Genomic DNA, 24,971 nt, shown 5'->3' on the forward strand with positions numbered 1-24,971 from the left:
GTCGCGACTCCTCTGTGTACCACCAGGGGGGGGGCTCAAGTACCACCAGTGGTACTAGTACCAGTGGTGAACATTTCAATGTTTGAACATTGGCTCCATCTGGTGGCAGATGAAGTTGAAGCACTTCTAAATGTGGCCAAAAGAACAGTACAGCCTGTACCACTTGCAGCAACTCCACTCACATGTACAGAATGTACAGTTGCTCTGCAGTTGTTAGATCCATAGGCTAAGGCAGTTCCATAAATACAGTGAGGTGATACTGTTAAGAAAATATTAAATTACATGGTCTACAGTACACATTTCCTATCCTTTTCACTTTAACTGTAAATGACTGCAAAACATCAAGTTAAGAAATAAAAAATAAGCAACCATTTAATCATCATAAAAACAGTGCATTGTGTACAGCGAACATAAAAATAGTAGTGAACACAATGATTCAAAGCCACATGGCAACTCTGCAGCAGAACTGTAGCCTATGTATATTGACCTTTGAGACGGACAGTAGTTTGTACCGATAGTTTAGTTTACAGTTTTTACTATTTCAACTGCCTCCATTTTAGCCAATTAATGTTTGATACGCTAAAATGGTTGATATTAATTATCAAATAAAAAATAAATATAAAAGAAAGGAGAAAAAACTGTTTAACACAATACTGTATTAATAGGCGTGGCTACAACTCAAATAATGAGTCACATTCAAATTTATACAAACTTTCAGATAGAGGCACCAATAAACATGAATCTTTTTGTCAGTCCCCTTTCTACATGTTATATAGGCCTACTTGTAGGACATCAAGTGATGATCAAATATATCTGATACTTTCTTCTTCTTTGTATTTTTTTGTAGTTATCTTTTTGTATTTTTTTAAAGCAACACACTTTCCAAAATGGAATCTTAATGTTATTAAATTGGCAATTTAATATGACTATTTCAAAGGGGCAATACCTTAAAAGAAAATAACTTACAGTAAGACCAGATAGTTATAACACAACGAGGGCCAGCCAGATGTTGTTCATTAAAGGCCAATCCACCAATGCAACTCCTTGCAACTTCTTGCAACATGCAACTACTTTTGTTTTGCAACCACCAATGCAAGGAGTTGCATTGGTGTGGACTGGCCTTAAAATTGTTTTGTTGCAAGTTGTTGCAAGGAGTTGCGACTAGTTGCATTGGTGCGGTTTCTGGCAGTATTACTATTGGAAGGGCAACTCATGACACTCATGACCTAGATTTATATGTCATTAATCAATAATGTACATCATATTGTTAATTAAATATAAGAATAGTGAACAAGACCCATGAAACCTAATTTCTAGGGATAGAATGATGGCAGAAGCCCTCTTGAGCATACCGTATCAACAGTATGGCTGTACTGGCTTGACCTCATGGCAACGAAACCTTCTGTATTCTTGCCGTGCGCTTGCCCTTATGGAGATAAAATTTTCATTTGACACGATTACCTCCTATTCTGCAATACCCAACTCCACAAAACCATCTGAATCATCCTCTTCCAAAGACTCCTCCAACTCCTGCGCCGCTACAATTTCATCTGTGACCTCCTCTTCTGCCGTTTTCTCAGGTAAATCATAATTATCAACTTCCTGTTCTACAAACTCCTCCTCCTGCTTAGCCTCCTCCTCCACCTGCTCCTCGTCGTCTGGGCTATTCGTGACTTCCTCTACATGTTCTGACCCTACCTCTGTGGCATGCTCCAACTCTTTCTCCTCACCCTCTTCTTTCTCCTCCTCCACCACCTCTTCTTCCTTTAGCTCCTCTGTGGGAGATGCGACCACCTCCAGCTCCTCAACAGCTGGAGAAGCCTCCACATCAGACTCAGCATCAGTTGACTGAGAACTGGGTTGACCTCCACTCAGGAGCTGGAATACAGAACACATGCAGGCAACATTACTGTGACAGGAATGTCAGTTTGGAAGGCATTAGTCATGACCTGTATACTGTGGAGAAATTTGGTTTTCTGTGAGCAGGCCTAATTGGTGTACAACTGTACACAGGAACAGATAGGGCCTGCAATTACACTATTACACATTACAATCCAATCTAATATAGTTTGTGGCTTTATCTACTCCTAGGAAGTTATGACAAATTTGATTGTTCCTCAGTGTGAGGAACAATAAAATTTGTCAGAACTTCACACCACTATTTTGCTTGTTTTCCCACAGCATGTGATGCTGCCAAGATCAGCAACAGATCAGCATGACGGAGTTATTCATACATAGCCACTCAAAAAGCCAGCGTATCATACTTGGCTATGGACGTTCTTCAGCTGAGCCTTGATGTTAGTGTGGAGGGACTGTGATGTGATTAACTGTTCATCCAGGGTCTTCTCCACTGAGCTGAGTTTCTTCTCCAACATCAGGGCCCTCATTGCTTGCTCTGCCTCAACCAACTGCCTGAAATGCACACATAAACAATAGCATACAAGTATCAATATTTTCTCTTTTCCCTGATAGGATTCAATGCCTTATATGATTTGAACCCTAATCCACTTAGCTGTGTACCTTTGTCGCACAACAAAATAGCTGATCTACAAGCCTGCAATGTGTAACAGCGCCACACTGTGAGCTTGTAGATCTGCTATTTTCGGTGCGGAACGTCACCGTAGCAGAACTAAGAGTAAATCAGCTATATACACAACACTTACTTTATCATAACCACATCTTGGCTGTTTGCATAGAGCGCGATTTTGTGAAGATCCAGGGCCACTTTCATGTCGTTCAGCTCAGACGCATGTCCCTCCATGCGCGCATTAAGCGCGTCCATCACGTTGACCTGTTCGTTCAGTCTGGAGTTTGTGCTGCCCACGGCGCTGTTTAGCCCAGCCACACCCGCCGCCAGTACAGAGCTGGAGCTCAGAATGTTCGCCACGCTCTCTTTCACGGCATCAAACTCCTCGCTCTTGTTCCTGAGCATGGCATGGAGCATGGCGGTGGATGCTGCGACCTGCTGCATCTGGGCCAGCTGGCCATCAATCTCGGAGTGAAGAGACCAGATCTGGGAGTGCAAGTCGCTGTTCTTCAGACTCTCTGACGTTTCCAGGGCAACCTCCGCCTTCTGCTGAGCGTCTTTCTGAGCTTCTTCCAGAGCCGATATCCTCTCCTCTATCTCCACTTCTGAATGCATCTACCAAGTGACGCGCGCACACACACACACACACACACACACACACACACACACACACAATTGCATGATTGCATTTAGTATCAATATATTTTACAGTATCATTTGTAGGATTATAATAACAGGTAACTAATGAACAATGCTGATTGCTGAAACACACTAATAAGCCAGTCCTGACTGGTGGTAGTGTCTGTCGACGATGTCACACTGTCACAGACAGTCGCACTGTCAACGTGCAGAGGAGAAACGTGATCAGGAAACTGTCTACACATGACTAAAGATAGAAGACACACATGTCGCATAGGCCTACATGCATGCATGCCTATTGCCTAACAGGTCAGCAGTTTGAAAATCACTGAGCTATCATATCATGTTTTAAAAATGTGCAGTTAATTTACTTATACTTTAAAGCAACATTTGTAAGAAAACAAACATAGTTTACTGAATGATTAATTTCATGTTTTGAGAGTAGCTATATGCTATTACCTGTGCGTCTTTCATACCCAACACGTGCTGGAAGTTTGTGATCCTAGTTTGCATCGCAGTGAAAGACTCCGATAGCTGGCCCAGTGTGTCTTGCTGCTGCATGCAAAAGACACCGAGAGTGGATCCACCAATTCCGATGATAAGGAACAATAGACCCGGCAGGACATAGCTGCTTGTTCCACCCGACTGGTGCGCTGACGATTCTATCAAATATGAGCCGTCTTCCTGCTTGCTGCCAGGCTTAGATTTGCGCTTGGTCATTGTAAAGTAATTTTATATATTATTAATAATATTTATGATAGAGAGACCGCACGGAGTGGTGCTTTAGAGTGTAAGTGGCAATGAGTGTCTGCTAGGTACCCACGCTGTACTGTCCCTGCCTCCCTGGATCTTGTCATTCATTGGACCACTATGTGCAGGGGAAGTGTTGGGAAGGGGGCGTGGCGCGATCTTATGTAAGGGAAGGGAAGCCCTTATAAAAGAATATCGATCATATATGTCGATATATATGCACATGATACTGTGGGACACACGATGAGATGAGACATTATGCACAAACATTTTATTCAAAACAATAAATGTATTCATTACAATACAATAGTTTCATCATGTCATGACTCATGACCAAAACAAGCTCTTCTATGAAGTACGTATAGTGACTATTAATTGTTTGACTTTGAATTGACTATAGGGAATAGGGACACAACAGAGTTGAGAAATTGGGTATTTAGTATGCAGTAGCAGTAGTAGCCTAGATAATAAATGGGCAGTTGATGTCTTCATGGTCTTTTAAGTATTTTATTTGTTGTCAACATAACATTTTTGAATATTTTGCCTTCTATAAGTTGTTAATGGTATGGTCACATAGGCCAAATTGCTCAACATATGCAAGTTAGCATCCGGCAATTTCTACATGCTGGGGACCCATATACTCAACATTTCTAACATAAAACCTTGGTGTACTCAACATGTCCGGGTTCACAACGGGGCTCTATGGGCTGGCTACTAGACTATTAGTGTCTAGGCTTTTCAAGTGCCTACTCTGCTTTAGTGCAGTTTACCTGAGCCCACTTTGTTTTGGTGCCCAGTTCACATACTAGGCCTATATTCCATGTACTGGGGGCATAGTAGCCGGGCCCGGACAAGGCCAGACTAATAGAGCTATATTTATTCATTGCACTGGCAAATTCGTCTGGTTTCCAGGTTAGAGGCATACATTGTTGTGTAATAGTTACAGTACAACAGGTTACCAATTTTCAACATAGTCTTCATATAACTGGTAGTCCTACTCACTAATGTTCATTATATAATGCGGTATAAATTTCTGTCTACTTTTTTCCTCAGAGGTTTCTTGTGACTGCCGCAGTGACTGCACTCTGACTTCTGGTGCGATATCCACTCAAAATAACATCATGAAAACCAAAAGTACTGGATCGCACACAGTGGCAAGAGTACATTTCAATTATTTTACTACATAATAGTATCAAGTATGAATGAAAACTACCACAACTTAAAGCTCAAATACACAGTATCAGCAGCCAATACTGAATTGAGTAGAGTAGCCTAGTGCACAAGGTCTAAGAAACGTCTATCACACCAATGCATCATTCCAACATACAGTATCCTTCATTCAGGTTGCACGTTCTCTTCACCCTGTAAAGAAAAATAAATAAGTAAATAACACAGAAAATGTGATCACAGAAACACTTGCATTGCCTACACCAGTGGTTCTCAAAGTGGGGTCCAGGGACCCTCAGCGTTCCTTGAGGCGGTTCCAAATGGACCCTTAGTTACAGGTCTGTATGTGAGAGTTTACAAATGAAGAGAGAGGGTACTTAATAAAGGTTTGGCCCGGGCCGCCGGCGTGGTGGTCCAGGCACACTAGGCTGCAATGCCAGCCTGACAACTTGTCGCGGGTTCGAATCCCAATCGCAACAACCTTTGCTGCGCGCTACTCCCCTATCAATAAAGGCATAAAAGCCCAAAAATGTATCTAAAAAAAGGGGGGGGGTTGAGAACCACTGGCCTACACACTTGTGTTGCTCCAACAGTGAGTGTTCAACTTGTGAATGTGTGTACCTTTGACACTCAGCATCATTGAGCACTCAGCTGTCCCAAGCGAGTTGTTCAGGGCGATTGTGTATTCCCCAGTGTCCTTGGGTCCAACTCTCAGTAGCAGCATGGAGCACACCCCGCATACGTTGGTGATGTGATAGTTGCTGTTGGTGTTCAGACTGATGTTGTTACGATACCAGGTCACACACGGGGTGGGATTTCCCGTGACAGCGCAGGTCATGTAGCACTCGTATCCCTGTGGGGCCAGACGCTGCTTCAGGGGGACAATAAATGACGGAGGTGTCTGGAAGTCAAGGCCTTTTGACTCTGGCATGTCCAGTTTGAACGTCACTGGGTGGCAAAGGAAGGGAGATCATAGAAACAGTAAAGTATGCATTGTAATATACGGTAAACAAATATATGCACTCTTGCAAATTAATTATTGTACACACAATGAGGGAAACTGTTTCCACTCATCTTAAAATAGTGTTTATAAAACATATCAGCAAAAAAAACTATTGACGATGTTTTTCACTTTAAAGAAACTAAATGCACATACCTTTTTCCTTTTTGGTTTCCCATTTTGGGGAGACAGATGGCACAGAGAGACCCATGTCATTTTTAGCAAACACCCTGAACAAATACTCTCGTCCAGGTATGATGTTGACGACTGTGAACTTATAGTTGAAGAGGTTGTCTGCCACTGTCCTCCAAGTGGGCTTGAATGAGTCCTTCTTAGCTATCATATAATGCAGTCTGTCATCCCTTTTTTCATCGGGAGAAGGAGTCCAGGACAGGGTCACTGTTCCTCGGACATTCTCATCCAGCTCCACTGGGCCTGGAGGTTTGGGATCATCTGAAATCAGGGTAGAATACAGAGAAACACATTACAGATGATACAAGATTCTTTATCATTATACATACATACATGCATAATAGAGTACAATTATTGGGTTTTGGATCGCTGACATTGCAGCAACAAGAAAAATCTTGTGTGTGGGATGTGTTTAAATAATATAAATAATATGAGTCTTTACCGGCCACGCCTCGGTCTTAACTGGCCATATAGGTCGGACTAATGGGATGTTGGACTTATGGGCAGTCCCTGTGTGGGACGTGGGTCCTGCTTTAATGAATACTACAGTGTAGTGTAAAAAGTGTACAGTAGGCCTATATGCATGTAGTAATAATAGGCATTAGAACTCCATGTCAACGGATTAACATTCACCTGTAACTCTGATCTCAATATTGAAGGTCTCTTGCCCCACAATATTCTTCACGATAATGGTATAGATGCCAGTATCAGAGCGCTCAGTGGTTGGGATCAAGAGCTGCGAGCCGCCGTCACAGTTGGTAATTGATACATGTTTGAGCACAGGAAGGCTGTCCTTCAGCCAGGTGATATCTGGAAAGGGAGAAGCCTACAGACAGAATGCAAGAATTGAGGGATACAATCTGGATAATATTTAAGAACATGCTTTCTGCAGTGAATCCATTATTACCAAGAAATGCTGTGTAGCATTACCTCAAAGAGGATGTTGACACGGACAGTATTCCCTGCTTTCACAACCATAAAGGTCTTCATTTTGCCATCTTTAAACTTTGGCCTCACTTTGAGAGAAAATGTGAGATAACATTTCTTTTTTTCATTACTTGATATTAGTTCTGCACATGCACTCTCAGTTCATTAATTGAGCCAACTTTGATGTAAGCGCATCATTATCTGGCTTATACAGCATCTAGAAAACTTTTCCAATACACCACTCATCCTTCTATGATGTGTTAAATAATAATGTACCTTCTTTGCCAGACTACCACATTTGCACCATAATATGTCAGATATGAGTTTAGAAGTTTCGTTTTATATATATACTGTATCTATTCACTTAAGCTGAGAAATCACCAATAATTTATTTCAAAATGTAAATATTTCTTACCAGGGGGAGGCATAGCAATGACATAATTGTCAAAGCTACAAGGCAATCCATCACCTCCATAATTGGTAGCAATCACTCTCACCCAGTATGCAGCCATTGCCTTCAAGCCAACCACGGTAAAGGATGTTCGATTAACTGGGTTGGCATTACAGCGACTCCATTCAATGTCCTCAATGGGTCTGATCTCCACAAAATACCCTAGGGCTTCATCCACTTCATCTTTCACCACCGTAGGTTTAGTCCAAGCCAGGGAAAATGTGTTGTAATCAGAGGATGTTAACTTCAGGTCTATGACTTTACCTGGAGATTCTGGAAGGAAAGTGAATGAATGTGTTACTGGCTTAGCGTAAATAGTATTCTTTGTATATTATAGTGTATATTCTATTCTTTGTATATTATATTTGTGTATATTCTTTGTACATTCTTTGTATATTATGGTGTACATTTGCTGGTAAACTTTAAAATAGAATGGAGAGGTCGCACAACTCGTAGTCCCGATGCATACATGCTGTGCTTTGACACTGTATTTACAGTCAAAGAGAAAATGCAGATGCGTCAAGATGAAAGAATCCAGTATTCATTGACTTACTCATAGGATCTCTTGCAAAGACTGTATCACATGGAAGGCTAGGATCACCAGCGCCAGACAGATTGACAGCAGACACCCTGAACTCATATGCTGCACCCTCGAAAACATCTTTTACTGCATACTTTGTATCTAAGAGAAAGGGAAATAGAACATCATATGAAATGAAAAAAAGCATATCTTGTTTCATACACATATGCAGCATGGCAGGCATAAATCTCCAAATCCTCTGCAAATTAAGTATATTCTTGTAAATGCTTTCCCAGTAAGCTTTACCAATGAAGCATTTCAACTCAATCTGCCACTGAAGATTAACAGAGAGGGTAAAGCTATGAAAATTGTATTGAAAAGGATTGTGCCGTTTTTGTGCAGTTCTTTTGCTTGATTATTGTACACACATTCCACAAATGACCTCTTATTATGTCTCACATTTCTAGAACGTATGTATACTGTACTCATGTGAGCACTGCAGTACCTTTGATTGGCTCATTTTGGTTCACAAGAGTCCAATAGTTGCTGCCGCTCTTGTGCTTTTCCAGGTTGTATCCCACTATTTTGCTTCCGCCAGTGTCACAAGGAGGAGACCATGTCAGATTGATGCAGTCTTTGAAAGCACTGGCCACTTTAGGGGCTGCTGGAGATCCAGGGAATCCTGTAACAACAAAATTGGAGCATTTTCTTACTCTATCTATATTGTGGTTTATAAACATTTATTAGTTAGTCAACCGGCAGCCTTTTGATCACAAGACAGCTGAGCTGCCCTAAAATAAGTCTACCCCTCTGCCGCTCAATTTAAGTAGCCAGGAGACCATGCATTCGCCCTTGTGTATTGGTCTGGCTGTCTGTGTCTGTCCTCAGATAATCTTACGTACTAGGACGATCAGTGTCAAATTCATTGTGCATGACACTGTTGGAATATGGCAGCGACAAATGTAAAAAAAATAAAAAATTAAAAAATTAAAAAGATATCCGCATAGCAATCCTATGGCTATGGTGCCACGAAGCTATGGACTGGAATTAGCAAACTGTCTGTTCATCCAGATTATGGGATCTACAGTATATCAACTGTCCAATTACAATGCTTGATTCTGACCCTCCAGTTTATGGGACTAGACCAGTACGTGCCCGGTCTGTAGAGCACCGAGTCGGTAACAATGGAAGTTGAAGATCCATGTCCCACCCGGCTATGCAATACCCATTCCACCCATCTGTCCGTGTCCCTTTTATAACCCATACGGTATATGGAGATTTCTATATCTGTCTCTCTGTGTCCCTTTATTCCTATATATGGAGTGTCAGGCATGCCCAAATATGGAGTGGTGTGATGTCAGAACAGGCCAGCTCCATATATAGACTAAGTAGAGCCCGGGCAGAGGCCTTTTGTGGCGGTTCTGGTCTGGACAACCGTGGGTCCGACACCGGGCAATGCACTCCCTGTGGGGATGTAGAACGCATGTGTTGAATTTTAAGTCGGTTGGGCTAACGGTTCTCAAGTTACGTGCATTACAGCCGTACACACGTACAGTATGTACGTACAGAGACATGGCACCACTCGCCAATTCCAGACATACAACTTTGCTGGTAGAAGCCGATGTTATATTAACACCAAAATATACATTTATACTTGTGACACCAAACCCAAAAACTTCCCACGTCTTCATGTCACTACACATTCAACTCAGTTTGAGCTGTCAATACAAGGCCTAATACAGTGCCGTCTTGGAATCACAGACAGAGTTGCCGAACAAGCATGCTGGAATTGACAATAAAATATTTTGGGAGATTAGTGTAATCCTTAGAGCAATCCTTCTCTTTTTTCTCTTTTATTACTTTCTTTCTGAGGACTATTTCCTGAGACTATGCTCTCATGGTCTGCCACCTTTCAGATATCGATGTGTACATCTCATCCTGCAGGCCATTACTGTTACATTTGACTGTATATAGAGTAGCGGTAATGTCAATGACATTACAGAACCTCCTCTCACAAGGTTTCACAAAGTGAATGTGGGTCAGTGAAAACCTGACACTTAACATTTCACAGACTGACTAGCGATACAAACATAATTGGCACAACAATATTAAGGCGCAGGGGGATTGGGGATTTGAATAACAGAAATCTGAGAAAAGGTATTTTCAGAGTTGGGAAGAGAGTAGAGACAATGTACAACTGGTAATCACATGCTATAGGTGGTTATTAGGGCATACTTTCTGGTAGAGAATTACACCTTTCTTCAGTAGTTCCCATTATGCCATTATGCCTGCAGATGAGTGATTGTGTTCTGACTGATTTATATGAATACTTACGTAATACACCAGCTGGGATATCTTCGGACTCAAGGTAATCACTGACTCCTTCTGCATTCTTGGCTCTGATTCGATAGCAATACCTGCGTCCTGGGTCCACATCTGTGTCTTTGTAGCTAGTATTGTTACCAGGGATCTCACCCAGATCAGTCAATTTATTGCGGCCAACTTGTTGGCGTTGCAGGAGATAATGGGTCACCGGACAACCACCAGTATCCTTTGGCGGCTTCCATTTGAACTCAACAGATGATGAAGTACTTTCAATAATATCTACTGGTCCTTGTGGTGGGGTGGGTTTGTCTGTTGAGACAGAACTGAATCAATATCTCTTTAGTAAAAGGAACATCCGGAGAAACGACATTCATGACCTTAAATAAGCCTGCATTATAAAATGCTTAATCATAATCAAGTTTTCAACAGACAATATTTGTTTTTGTTCAACTCACCGAGGACAATAAGCCTAGAAATCGCCTCTAGTGTCCCATATTCATTCTTAATTTTGATTTTGACTTCACCACAGTCTTTTCTTTGGCATTTCAAAAGACGCAGCTCACTCTCTGTGTCGGATGTGTCAATCCTTACTTTCTGGCCAGCCAGAAGCTCATCACCATCCTTGTACCACTGCACAGTCAGTGGTGAACCACCAGAGAAAGGCAGATTCCAATCTGCATTTTCACCTGCCTTTATAATAACTGATTCAGAGAATTTGAGCAGGGCGTCCTTGTCAATTTTTGGTGGGTCTTCAATTTGTGAAAAGAAAACAAGATATATATTACATATTATTGTCATATAAAGAAATAAAGACTGCAATCTTTCAAATCAAATACAAAAACAAACATTTCCAACAACACTAACGATAATCCTCACCTCCAATATTAAGTGTCGCTTCAGATTTACGCCCATCTGCCTCAAAACGATAGACACCTGCATGATCTTTCATACAGCAGTCAATAACCAACTTGTGGCAAGCTCCATCTTTGATGATCTCTACCCCATCTCCACTAGTTAGCTGGTCAGAAAAAAACATGTTGAGCATTAAGTTATTGAGTCATTATTTAATTTATTGTACTTGAAGCTGTTAACAAGATTGTGGCATTTGACTTACCAAAACGTCATCTTTATACCAACATCCCTCACTGGTTTCATTGCTCAGTTTGCAGCTTAGCTCTGCCCGTTCACCAACATTAGCTGCAGTATCTGACAGTCCACTTAAAAAGCGAGCACTCTCATCTGTAAAACAATATGGCAGAGATTTCAACTAAGATAACTCCACAGGTATAAAGTTACAGTATATATGTACTACTAAGCATTACATTTCAGATATTTGAAATAGTAGTAAAGTATCTGTCAAGAATTACAACGCAAATGATTATGCTTAAAAGGGCTATCAAATTTGGAAACAGGACAGAAATTATGTTACACAATTCTCTCATTATACTTGGCATAAGAAAACCAAACATAGTGATGCTTGGAATTGTCCAGGGTCACTTTCCCAATGATTCGTATACAGTATGTCTCTCTCTAGTGGTCTACATGGGGTACTGCAAGAGGTGTCCCTGCCAACTCAAAATTAAATTTCAAATGGCTCCAAACAACTAAATTGCATCACATTTTCATTGGAAATGTTTTCTGAAGTGTATTAGTTCACAGCTTCAAAACTGTGAATGACCCAGTGGTCCTTGAGGGGGTTCCAGGGGGTCTCCAGCAAGATATCATTAAAATCAGTTCAACCACATTAACACTATTTTAATACAAGGCTATTCAAAAATAGCCAATTGACAAGCTCACAACGTATCACGGTGAGCTACTAAATCTGCAATTTTCTAAAAAGGGTTCCTTGGCACAAATACTTTTCAGATGAGGGTCTCGGTGGCCAAATACATACAATAACTTGCGTGTCCTTGACATGAAAATGTTTGAGAAAAACTGTTCTTACCAATGACCAATGTTTCAGGAACCAAGGGACCAATTCGGGCTCGCTTCTTTGTCTTATCACTTCCATCCCCCTCCTCCTTGTTTTCACCGTCTCCCTCTGCTCCATCCATCCTATTCTTGCCATCTCCTTCTCCACCATCTCCACCTGCACCATTGCCAGAACCGTCACCGGAACCATCACCGGAACCATCACCAGAACCATCTTTCCCATCTCCTCCATCCCCACTTGCAGCTGCAAGTTTAGCCAGGTCCTCTCCCCCTGTTGCAGCTTTCTTGCAACCTTTACCACCACTTGGGTCCGCTGAGTATAGTAACAGTCACACAGGAAAGAGAACGAGAGAGAAAAAAATACAGTACCGCACGCACACACACACACACACGTTTGTTTAGTAACAGAGGTCCCCCCTTCTCTCCAGCTCTTTAAAAAACAAAATTCTCAGGTCAGGTTACCAATTTTATGTCGGGTTACCAATTTCATCCAATCATAAATGATACAGGATAAATCAATTTTAAGTAATGAACAAAAGGGTTTTCTCTGATTGGATTAAATTGACCTGAACATTTATTTTCTGCATGTCTAACCCATGTTACTGAACAAATCCATCTTTAAGTTTCAATTCCAGCACAAGAATAAGGTCTTAAAGCAGTCCCACCTTCCACTGCGAGAGAAGCGCTGCTTTTGGCAAGACCCGCGATGGCATAAAAGGTACCCTTATCTTCCATTGCAAGGTCTTTCACTGTCAATGTGTGAATGAGTTTGTCCTCTGAAACTGTGATTTCATATTTGTCTCCAGGTTCAAGCGACGAGTGCTCTGTAGACCATGTAATCCTGTTGAGGGGTGTTGACAGGACACATTGGAAGACAGCGTCTTCATATTCAACAGCCTTGACATCCTTAAGGTTGGCAGCAAACTCAACCGATGGGACTAGAAGAGTGCAAGAGAAAGATAGTGTGCGAGGTAAAACTTTTTTTTTCTTCCTTTTTCTTCATTAGCAAGACAATGATTGCTTTTTAATAAAACAAAGGGAGGTTAGATTATGCCTTACTTTGAAGATCGGTGGCGAAAACATTGGTGTCATCCACATCAACCTGATAAAACCCAGCATCGTCTTGCTCAGTACCATTGATACTGAAAACATACTTTGTCCCAACTTTGTTAAGAGTGTGCTTCGCTCCCTCACCCTCACCATATTCAACCGATTCGCCATCCTTGATTTGGGAGAGAGTAGGCCACATTTTAAAAGTAAAGTACATTTGGGCAGGGATGGCTTAAAGATGGAGAAATTATGAAAGCAACGTTCACCTTACCTTATATAAAGTAACTGTACTGTTGGGATCCTTTAGCTTCAAGTCCAGCTCAAATTCCGCTTTGCCACTTGGTTTCAACTCTATTTGTTTCACATTGTCAATTTTCTCCACAACCTTAGAGTCAATCATAGGAGATAGGTGATACAGATTACACTGCAAGGACAGTGCTTGCTTATGTACATGGATAAATGTTACTACTACAATTATACCTAATTACTGATCCAACTTTATGTCTGTCTTCAACTTTATCAACCTACCTGATTCATCACAAAATCCTTTTTATTTGTGTATAAAAACATTAAATATCCAAACAATATTCATATAGCAAGATTTGCCATTTGTTCGACTGTGAATTTTGCCATGGAATATGCTCACAATTAGTATAACTTGTGTTAAGTTAATAGTATACGTTTTGCATCGTGTTACCTCAATTTGAGACAAAAATGACAAGACATCATAAAAAAGGCATCAGTAGAGAGACAGCATCTCATCATCATTAAAGGATTCACCCATTTTCAACCCAACTTCATATAATTGGTCCTCACTAATGCTCATGATAAAACTGTGCCATTTTTTTCTACTCCGTCGAGTCTCATAGGAGGGCAGTGTTTTCAAACAAGATTCTTCTTTTTAAGATTTGTATTACCACAAGAACAATGGCTTCCATTATAGCATAGCAAATTTACCAGGAATATAAAGCCTGCAGTTTCCATAAGCTTTGATTCCTATTTCCCAATAGATGAGGTCACTGGTAGGCGGGTTTCTGAACTGTCAACAGCCCTCCTCTGAGACACATACTAAGAAATCCTGTGTCTCGTGTCAGTCACATCCCCATATATGGTTGCCAATCCATCATGTCTCATCATCATACGCTGTACACTCAAGACACGCTCCATATATGGCCAGTACAGAATTAATTCCCTATGTGGATCTGATCCCCCATGCCAAAGCACCAGCGCTTGCCCAGCAGTCTGCCGTCTGCCGTCACCCAGGCGGATGCATGCACGCGACCTCGTCCTTTACGGCCAAGGTCGCTTCTCTTCGTTTTTATACTGGTATACAAAGATAGGTTGAAAATCGGTGAAGTCGTCCTTTAATAACACACCTTTTTCTGTTCATCCTCTCGTTCCTTCTTCAACTGGTTGAGTCTCTTCAACAGCCAACGGAAGTCAGAAATGCCAAAGTCATAACAGATTCTTTCATAGTCCTTCTTTTTGGCACATAATAGCAGTTCCAGGAGCTTGGGGTCAATCTCTCCCTCTTTTGGTGGGAGTGGTTTTTTCTTTTTTACAACAACACTGGGCAGAGACACAAGAAAGAATGGTTCATACTAGACTAAGATCTTTTTGCTTAAATTGTCTTGCGAGACAGATTCAAATTGAACTATGAAAAGTATTGTTTCTTTCTTTCTTTTACGTTTTTTTGAGCATTTTTCTGAAATCTTGTTCTTCACCTGCAAGACAATCAAATCAATATTATGAACATGGACATGTGAATGAATAAGATAATAACAATCTGGTTTAGGTTACTTTGAATGATGAAATCAAACGTTTTGGGCCAAACAAATAATTAGAAAAAAGAAAAACAACAAAATAAGTGTTTTACCCTGCCCTTTTTTACTTCTTTCTAATTATTTGTTTGTCCCAAAAAATTGTGTTTGTTGTCATGAGTTGTTACGATCCGAGTTGGCTTTCTTTGAGTCGTAAAGGTCTTTAAATAAATACTTTCTGAAACGTCTATGGGAAAAATGTATTAGAAATTGTCAGCGACACTCTCCAATTTCCCTCCAAATATTTGCATACGGGGACCTGGTTGGTTATAGCCTGGTTAGCCTGGTTCGAATCTGGTTGGCTCGTCACCATTTCGGCCGTGATTTCCTCCCACAATTGAGAGGGGCCAGATTTACCGGGAATCTGACTGGGGCAATATTCATTGCAAAGGCAGATGAAGGCTGGCTCTAATATTGCAAGTATGCTAATTAGCATCATCCAAGGACAGAAAAGAGTAAAATTCATACTTTACCTTCCTTTTTTTTGTCCGCTCCACCTGAGAATTAAATGTTTTTCATAAGTATCTAGTCCAACTGTAAAATATGGCAGTCATAGAATGAATGAATTGCTAATCTATTAAATATTAAATTGATCTCTCACCTTGTAAAACATTCAGTAAAGCAGTACAATTTGCCATTCCAAATTCATTGGTGACAACACATTTGTAAGTGTCAGAATGTTCTGGAAGCGCATTGGTTATCTGTAAACAATATTGTCATACTGTAAATTGTATCCAGAGTGCATATATTGATATTTTCACTCAGATATTTACATGCACAACAAGCTGCTCTAATTAATCAAAGTTGGGTTATTGTGTGCGTGTGTGTGTGTGTGTGAGAGTGTGTGCTGTGTGTGTTTTAACTTATATTTTCTATTATCTCACCTCAAGAACGTGTTCTTTATTTCTCTCATTGTATGTAGTCTTATATATCTCTTGATTATCGCATTTTATTTTACTGTGTTCTCGTTCCCATGTGACCGTTGGTGCCGGCTGCCCACTGACCATTACTTTGAAAATGACCTTTTTACCTGAAAAAATAAATAAATAATATTATTATATATAATAAATACATAACATAAATTAAATAAACGTATACATGTATATGAAGGAATTATTACAATATAACAACAAAACCAAAGTACATAAGCCTTCTCATATTTAAATGACCAAAGCAGATCATATACAGAAAATAATATTTTACCCTGTTGAACTTTCAGTGGTAGGGGTTTATGGACGATATCTGGGGTTGTCTTTCCAAGGGGCACTTGCTCAACATACTGCGTGATCATGACCCCGGGAACTCTGGATCTCTTTTGGATGCACACTATGAGATAAATAAAATCACACTTTAATAATACCAGCCTTGGGGGAGGGGGATAAATGCACAGTATGAGTCCTTTGAGAATCTGCCAGAAATCTAATAGTAGTGCTTCTCATGTTTTATCATTTAAAATGTATCTCATGCAGTCATATTGTAAAAGAAAAAGAAGAAGACGAAGACGAAGACGAAGAAGAAGTTGTATCTACAAGGAAGTAATTCGGAGAAAAGCTGTCAAGATAGCAAATGACCCCACTCTGCAGGGAGTTCGAACTACTTCCCTCTGGTAGACGGTACAAAGTAGGCTACCTAAAGCTAACCGTAACATCTTAAACCTGTTTTTAATGTATTTTTCACTGTTGTCCTGCTTGTTGCCATGAACATAATTGTGTGTCTTTTTTATATCAATCAAGTTGCCTTAATTCAAGTGGCACATGCCAAAAAAATATATATATATATTTATATTTAAATGTGCCTATATATTTTAGGGGCATGTCTGTCATGTGGTCTGCATGAACAGCCTTTCTGATACTGGTAGATCACAATACGTTTTGGCCACCCATGTGTTACTAGGTTCACATAATATGACAGGAAGATTCCTCCATGTTTAGGTTGTATTTCAGCAAAACCACCACAAGAGGTCAATGTGTCCTTTCTATAATTAAGTCAGTTAAATGAAGGCATGTGGCATGCAGCTTTTCATTAATCACAGTCTAGGCCCTATAGAGCGTCGCAGTCCCACCCCCTTTCAGAACGAGTGGCCCCAGGAAATGAATCCCAATGCATTTTTCCCATAGGCTTTTCTTAAAGTATTTATTTAAAGACGGTTACACTGCGGACAAAGCCAACTCGGATCGTGACAAATCATGACAATGAACACTATGTTTTGGGCCGATCAAATAATTTATAAGAAGAAAAACAAAACAAATAGTGTCCTGCCTTTATTTTCTTCTTTCTAATGATTTGATCGGCCCAAAATATTGTGTTCATTGTCATGATTTGTCACGATCAGAGTTGGCTTTGTCCGCGGCGTAACCGTCTTTAAATAAATACTTTAAGAAAAGCCTATGGGCAAAATGCATTGGGATTAATTTCCTGGGCCACGTCGTTCTGAAAGGGGGTGGGACTGCGACGCTCTATCCCGCCCCCTCGAGAGACCCGGAAAATAAATCGCCGTTCATTTTCCTTATAGGCATTTCTTAAAGTATTTATTTAAAGACGGTTACGCCGGACAAAGCCAACTCGGATCGTGACAAATCATGACAATGAACACAATATTTTGGGCCGATCAAATCATTAGAAAGAAGAAATAAAGGCAGGAGACAACACTATTTGTTTTGTTTTTCTTTACCTTAGGGTACTTATAGGTGGCGATTGCAAAAGTTAAGATATTACAAAATGCAGTGTCTTTTCAAGTCCTTCAACGACGGAATTGTTTTCCCTATCGATAAACAGTTGTTTAGTAGCCTACGGGGCCCTGAAACCAGATGAAATCATTCAGTAAGTATATATAGGCTACGATTTACCTTGTGCGAACATCGAAGGCCTAATGACTGTTTAGGCTATTGCACTGTAGTCTGCTATAGAAGACTGAGTCCAGACCTAACGTGTGTTGAGTCTGATCCATACCGTCGGTCTAGCTCTGGGCAGTCAATATAGCGTGCCGTGCATGGACCTGATCCCGTCGGTCCAAGCTAGGTGAAAAGTAGTATAGCCTACTGTAGGTTCTGTATTTTTATTTTATTTAATTTCAGGTGCCCATATAGGCTACATGAAACGAAAGGCACAAGCTGGTGGCGGTGCTGATAGGTGGTGGTTCTATCATCAATATAAAAGAAAGAATGGGGTCAGGGAATGAGCATTTATAGGAGGTTATTATCCAAGGATTATAATAATAGGCCTAAGGATGTAGGCCTACGCAACATTCTGTGATTGCTTCACCACTTTATCGGGATCCCCACTGAAACGTTTTGTTCGACGATGAAGGAAGGTGATGATCATGGTTGGTAATGAACAGAATAGCCTAAATTTAACAAAGTCCTATAGTCCTACTTAGCTGCATGGTGTGTGTGTGTATACGGTAAGTTAATTATGGAATGCAATTTTGTTTGTTATAACACCATTCTGCACCACACCTCGTCATCGTTCTATATTTCATCTTATGAAGGTCAAAAGGACAGAAACATAATTATTTTAAGAAGCTACAGGATCTGGCCTTGATACCTCTTCCCTTCTGTTACATTTCATTTCATCAGCAGCAGGCTTAACTTTGTGCATGCCAATATTTTCAGTTAGGCCTATACAATCTCTCTGTAAAAGGTTCTCCTGAAAAATTGTAGTAATATAATATTTTTGTTCATTTATGTATTCAGAAGTAATAGTAGTAATAGTTTATTTTGGTCATGAAATTAACATTTAAACATCTGATCTTATTTTTTTTCTTACAACTTCTGCATAAGACCAAAAAGGTTTAGGCTGAAGCTATTGGCTTATTTTGCCTATCCTCGTATTTTGGTGGTTGGAAGCTGATATTGCTTGAAGAAAGCCTCCTCCCATACTTGAATGAGAACAGATTTTTCACGAAGTAGACTGTGTGAAGAGAAAAGGTTGCTTTCTCAAAGGTTCTAAAAATACATATGCATGCACTCATTATTCAGAAACAAACAAACAAATAAGTGGGACTTTCCGTCCCACTGAAGGTCTTTCTTTCAATTCTAATTTATGTTTTAGGGCTACAACAAAAGAATGATAAATGTTGCTTACCTTGCCCACCTGGGCCCGTCGTTCCAGATGGATTCATTGTGGTGTCTTTGATTGTTGTTCAAATCAGTGTTCTTTAATGTCTAGTGACTGAAACAGAAAGTGAAAAATATTCAGATTTAGTGCTGGAATATTTTTGCACAATATTGATTTTTTTAAACAGATACCGATAACTTACCGCTCCTCAAGACCGATACCGATACGATAACCGATAATATATATATAATCTTTTAAAATTATGAATCATTTTAAATGCATATTCACATGTAGTTTTGACATGATAATTACTATGAACAAACAAAGCCAAGAACAGTTTTGACTCTTCAAATAAAGTGACTATTTATTTTTCCAAATAAATAATTGAGTCAATCAATCAATGTCAATCACAATTCACAATGGCATGTGTTCCCTGAAAAATGACTGGACTAAATCCAAATGGTCTTTGACTCTTTGTGCTTTGTTGTGGTCTTGGTCCATAAATAAATGGAAACAAACAAGTGTTATTACTTGGCATTAGGACAGCAAGACTATCTAACATTTGCCAAAATAAATAATAAAGTATGAAAAACAAAGTTTAGTATTGTCAGTCAATAACTAACCTGTAAAGTTAACTTGTAAGCATAGTAACATTGTAAGATGTAAACATCTGTCATATAAAAAATAAAGGCCTCTGCAGTGCATAAGGATTCAATACTATTACTGACCAGTAACACTGTCAGACATGTCTCTATGTAAACAAACTGAATGTGCATTCCTCAGTCCTCACTCCTCACAGTAACAAAACACGTTAGTCAGACAACAGACTGACATGTAACCAACTACTGTAAGAAACTGAAAAAGTGCATCCCACACAGTAACAAACAAGCTGCTACTGAAACAAGTTAGACTATGTCTATGTAACACAAAACTGAAAAAGGTGCATTCCAAAAGTCATTTTACAGAATAAATTATTATTGGCTTCCCTGCCTTATAATCCACATAAATGACAGTGTTGTTCACTCACTTTTCACAAAACAAAAGCTTATTTTTTTCTCATGTGAGAGGGAGGGGAGAGGGCGAGGTGGGGTGGGGTGGGTAGGGAGAGAGAGAGAGAGAGTTGATTGAACTGCATCGTTACTTTGACTCCCTTTACAACAGTAACTAATTCGTCTACACTTTCTTTTTTAATTCTGGTCGGATCAGTGGGAGATTATTTTCTACGAAGAGCAGCTGCTCAGCCTTTTAGCATGTGATGCGGTTTCTTTGCGGGTTCATCACGTTTCCAGCAGCAGATACAAGGAGCTGACAGATAATTTCGAGCAAGTTGGGCCAGGTACTGGAAAGTGGAAACGGGACAGGTTGATTCTCCAGTATTCCAGCGGGCAACTCTTCAAAGGAAGCGTGGGAGCCTCCGACAGATGTGACTGGAGCTGATAGTAAAAAATAAAACACAAAAGAACATCCAACAACAATTATAATGATGTTCTAAATACCCGGTTAACACAAGTTATACAGTGAGTGTTCATAAAACATGAATTAAAAATAAAATATATACCGGAACACCGGTATGCACTTACGTCTGCGTCCACTCTGCTGTTTTACTGTCCAGTGGCAGTTTCCTCTGTGTTTTCTTCGAGGATTCAAAACATTTGTTCCAACAGGGAGCTGTTGTTGTTGTCTTCGACAATGGAAAAGGGTTGGTCGTCAAGTGCCATCATTTCTGTGACCAAGTCAGTGATCGCCTTACCCCTAGGGCCTAGAGGGTCATCTTTGGAAAACTTCTTGCATTTGTCAAAAGCCTCGTCGATCGATACAAGCCCCGAGGCAGCTGGCTTTGGATTTGCTGCTAGTTTAGCTGCCTGCGCGTCCTCGTAATCTTTTAACACACCGTTGTAACGGTGGTGATGTTGCAGGTGACTTTTCAGGTTGTATGTATTAAAGCTAGTTATCTTTTTCCCTCCTCGTGGAACATTTGCGTTGCATTTGTTACAAATAGCAAGTCCAATGTTGTCCTCTGAAACTTTGAAAAACTCCCACACTACAGACGCCATGTTTGTTTTTACTATCGCTCACTGCAAGTCGCAGGCGTTTACGTCACAGCCAGGGAGCGCTGGATTTGTTAAAAGCTAGAAAAACTCCTATTCCTAAACCACAGTGATACCACAGTACAGGCAAAACGGGAGGAGCCTAGGAGAAAACAAGCGCCTCTCATATTATTTTTTTTGCCCAAAAGATATGTATTATCGGCGCTATTATAATGTTATCGTCATAATTGCTAATATCGGGTCTACAATTATCGTGCATGCCGGATTGTAATGCTGCTTGTAGTGAGTTCTGCTTGTATATAAAAATCACACCCGTGTGAACTGAGTGGTGCAATCCCCCCCACCACCACCTATCTCTCTCTCTCTCTCTCTCTCTCTCTCTCTCTCTCTCTCTCTCTCTCTCTCTCTCTCTCTCTCTCTCTCTCTCTCATTAGCAGGCAACAGAGCATGCACTATCCCTCTCTGTTTCTGGCGCCCCCTACTAATAAGTCATATACTCGTGCTCATGGCCAAATGCCAATGCCACATAGGTAGGTGTACACTGTACACGGACATTGCTGGTTGGTTGCGCCACTCAAAAAGAATCACACTTGTGTGAAGTGAGGGGGGCTCGTATCATCATAATCATACATCACATTCCGTGCTCAGCCAATCAAATCGTGTGTGTGTGTGTGTGTGTGTGTGTGTGTGTGTGTGTGTGTGTGTGTGTGTGTGTGTGTGTGTGTGTGTGCGCACACGCGTGCGTATGTGTTTGTTTTTGTCTCCAGTTTTGTCTGGTCTTCACCTCATTATATGATGGCCTGATCTCATGACGAGTCTGATATCACGCTATTTTCATCTGTGGGTCGTGCCTTGGGTTGGCTTTAAGGACACTTAAAGGCATGCCGACAGACTATAAATGTGGAATGTGAAATTCCACCTTGTAGGCTGTGGCTGACTCTGACTTACCCATGGAGTCAGCTGGCTGTGCCATCAGTTTAATCACTTAAACACCGGCATCCCGAAAATAGGCAAACATTTGGCGAAAACAGCAGATCTACAAGCCCACAGCAAATTGTGAGCGTGTAGATCGGTTGTTTTCAAGTATAGACCACTGGGGGACCCCCGGCAACGAAATATAGGGTTTAACCTGAGACCTGAGGCCGATTATGCCTTAATTCTAAATCAGTAGTTCTCAAACTTTTCCTTGCTAATTAAGGACCCTTTTTGGCTGTGGAGCCCCATCTGAAAATATTTTGTGCCACAGATCCCCCAGACTTTTCAGCCCGGCACGGAGTGATGCGATGTGAGCTTGTGCATGTGCTATTGTTTGAAAACCAGTGTTCTAAACCAGTGTTCCAAGAAGAGTTTCCTATAAAACGTATGGTGTATAATGCCTATATTGCTCAAATTTAAAATGACACAGCTTCTCTGGTTTGAATGGGTTAAGTGGTTAAGGAAACTTGATTGATTGGTTGAATATGTATTCAATTTCAACATGTTTGATAGAGTGAGTTTATTTAAACTCATACGTTATTCATCTTCCCTTCTACAGGAATCTGAGTTGTCTCAGCAGAAGGATACCATTGATTGAAATTCTGAAGGTCAAACATAGCTACAGAAGTGCAGGAAATCATCCAGCAGGCTCTCATAAATCCAGAGGCCACACTAACAGGTAGGGGTCATCGCTTTATGTTACTGTATAGCATTTGTATAACTACAATTCCTAAAGGAAAACAGTTTCTGCACACTGTGTGTGTACTGTGTTCTGCTTTTCTGTGATGTTTGTGTGCTAAACGTGTGACTATGACACCTAGGTCCACTAGTATCTTGCCATCATAGCAGACTTCAGCAATGAATAGATCTTTTAACATATGACTGAATGATCGTATGAAAAGCTCACTGTACATTATCAGCTGATGTGATTTATTAGTGCACAGAGCGAGGCAGACAGGTGAGACAGGGTGAGAGAGAGAGTTGGCTTAAATGCAAAGAGGCAGCCTGAAGATGTTTTTCCACCTGTTTGGGTGGGACAATTGACGTCAATTATTATTTATGATTTGTTAACGGAATTGTGGAATTTCTTTTGTCTGAGCATAACCACATTAAAGTCAAAGTTCCAGTATAGTTTACAAAAATATATAAAAAATAGGAGACACTACTATTATGTATAAAACCTTAAATCATATTGTTATGGCTATTTTGGATTTGTGTTTCTAGTGGCTATAAGTTGACAATGTAATTGGTTTGTCAATAAATGCACATGCATGCCCTGGAGCTATCGGTAAAGGCAGGGCTGTCACGATTACAAATTTATGTTGACGATTGTCACTCAAATATTTGGGATTAACAATTTGATTGTGTGTTTGGCCTTGAACATTATGAAGCCGTTTAGGCTTTGTAATCAATAAAAATTGCACAGGGCAGATATGACAAATAACTGAAATATACATAGAAATGATTGACACATTCGTCACTTCTTGACGCGTTGTAGATCTGTTATTTCTGCATTTCTTCAATATTTGAAAATGCATAAAAAAACATGGAAATGATTGTGACGATTATGCAAAGATAATTGTGATTACACCATTATGTAATAACTGTGACAGCCCTAATGAAAGGTGAAATGTTCTGTGCAAAACTAAGCTTAAATAGAATATGTAAAATAGAATATGTTCTGACCAGTCACACATCCTAAAGGCTAATTAATACTTAGTGTGTCGATCACTTTAAAGCAGAAAATGCAAAGCGTGGTGTTTGAAAATTATTTTCAGTATAAATTACTAGGCTTAGGTCATATATCCAGATTAAAAATAAAATGTGTTAGGTTGCCATTATTTTTTCAGGACCACTGAGCGTTCAAAATAAAGTCAAAGTCACGTTGTTCCAAAATTACAAATATGCAGATCTCACACATTGACTTTAAACACTGGAACAGTTTCATTACTGTATGTATGTAAACCATAAGCGTTTACTTAGAGAGCATGTATAGTACAATATTTTACAACCTGACCAATTTCACGCGTATAATATGTCACCAGATATTCTCCATCAAGTCAAATAAAACTTTCAGCAGCTGCAGTGAAATGTATGGACATGGAACCAATGGAAGAAGAAAAAAAAGAAAAACCCCTACTCACCTTTGAGTTGTATGTCCACTGTGTTAAGCTCTTCCACTTTAGCCTTTGCTCTTAACACTATCTGACACATCCAAGGTGACACCCCTTTTTGTTAGGTAATAAAACATTAAGAACCGCTGAATCCCTTACATGGGGAGAATCCCCTTGGTAAAAACGCGTATTTGTGGCGATGGTAAAAGGGTGGTTCTTCTTACCCTAATCCCATGAAACAGATCACTTAACACAGTTGGCATTGGCAATTACATACTGTATGCCATCCAATACTCCTAAACCTTATGGCCTGAATCCAGTGAACGGGTTTTGGCAATCTCTGACAAACATAATGAACCAATATTAATCACATGTTGATATCAATATTGTTCTTCTATTAATACTATATCCAAATCCACAAAAAACATTGTTCTGTTGATTTATGGATCCACAATGTCCATGCTTTTCCTGGATCACT

At 40.1% G+C, this 24,971-nt stretch overlaps 2 protein-coding genes across 2 annotated transcripts; both read right to left on the reverse strand.

Moving 5' to 3' along the window:
* Positions 1 to 346: 346 nt before the first annotated feature.
* On the reverse strand, positions 347 to 3,998 carry LOC308336418 (uncharacterized protein). Its single transcript, XM_080793781.1, has 4 exons — positions 3,626 to 3,998; positions 2,664 to 3,142; positions 2,265 to 2,412; positions 347 to 1,878 (listed from the first exon to the last, which is right to left on the reverse strand). The coding sequence occupies exons 1-4, from the start codon at positions 3,884 to 3,886 to the stop codon at positions 1,465 to 1,467; spliced, it is 1,302 nt and encodes a 433-aa protein (XP_080649907.1). The 5' UTR covers positions 3,887 to 3,998; the 3' UTR covers positions 347 to 1,464.
* A 172-nt stretch (positions 3,999 to 4,170) lies between these two features.
* Positions 4,171 to 24,585, reverse strand: LOC308331530 (immunoglobulin-like and fibronectin type III domain-containing protein 1). Its single transcript, XM_080786994.1, has 24 exons — positions 24,524 to 24,585; positions 19,384 to 19,470; positions 16,504 to 16,626; positions 16,185 to 16,330; positions 15,902 to 16,001; positions 15,774 to 15,797; positions 15,168 to 15,204; positions 14,857 to 15,049; positions 13,752 to 13,865; positions 13,490 to 13,652; positions 13,096 to 13,368; positions 12,444 to 12,743; positions 11,613 to 11,737; positions 11,375 to 11,516; positions 10,954 to 11,247; positions 10,508 to 10,807; positions 8,679 to 8,855; positions 8,207 to 8,335; positions 7,618 to 7,926; positions 7,206 to 7,291; positions 6,909 to 7,101; positions 6,240 to 6,536; positions 5,705 to 6,031; positions 4,171 to 5,278 (listed from the first exon to the last, which is right to left on the reverse strand). The coding sequence occupies exons 2-24, from the start codon at positions 19,418 to 19,420 to the stop codon at positions 5,274 to 5,276; spliced, it is 3,894 nt and encodes a 1,297-aa protein (XP_080643120.1). The 5' UTR covers positions 19,421 to 19,470; positions 24,524 to 24,585; the 3' UTR covers positions 4,171 to 5,273.
* Between the last annotated feature and the right edge of the window lie 386 nt (positions 24,586 to 24,971).

The sequence above is a fragment of the Protomyctophum bolini genome (genome assembly GCF_963924005.1).
Source record: "Protomyctophum bolini genome assembly, chromosome: 2".
Classification (NCBI taxonomy): Eukaryota; Metazoa; Chordata; class Actinopteri; order Myctophiformes; family Myctophidae; genus Protomyctophum; species Protomyctophum bolini.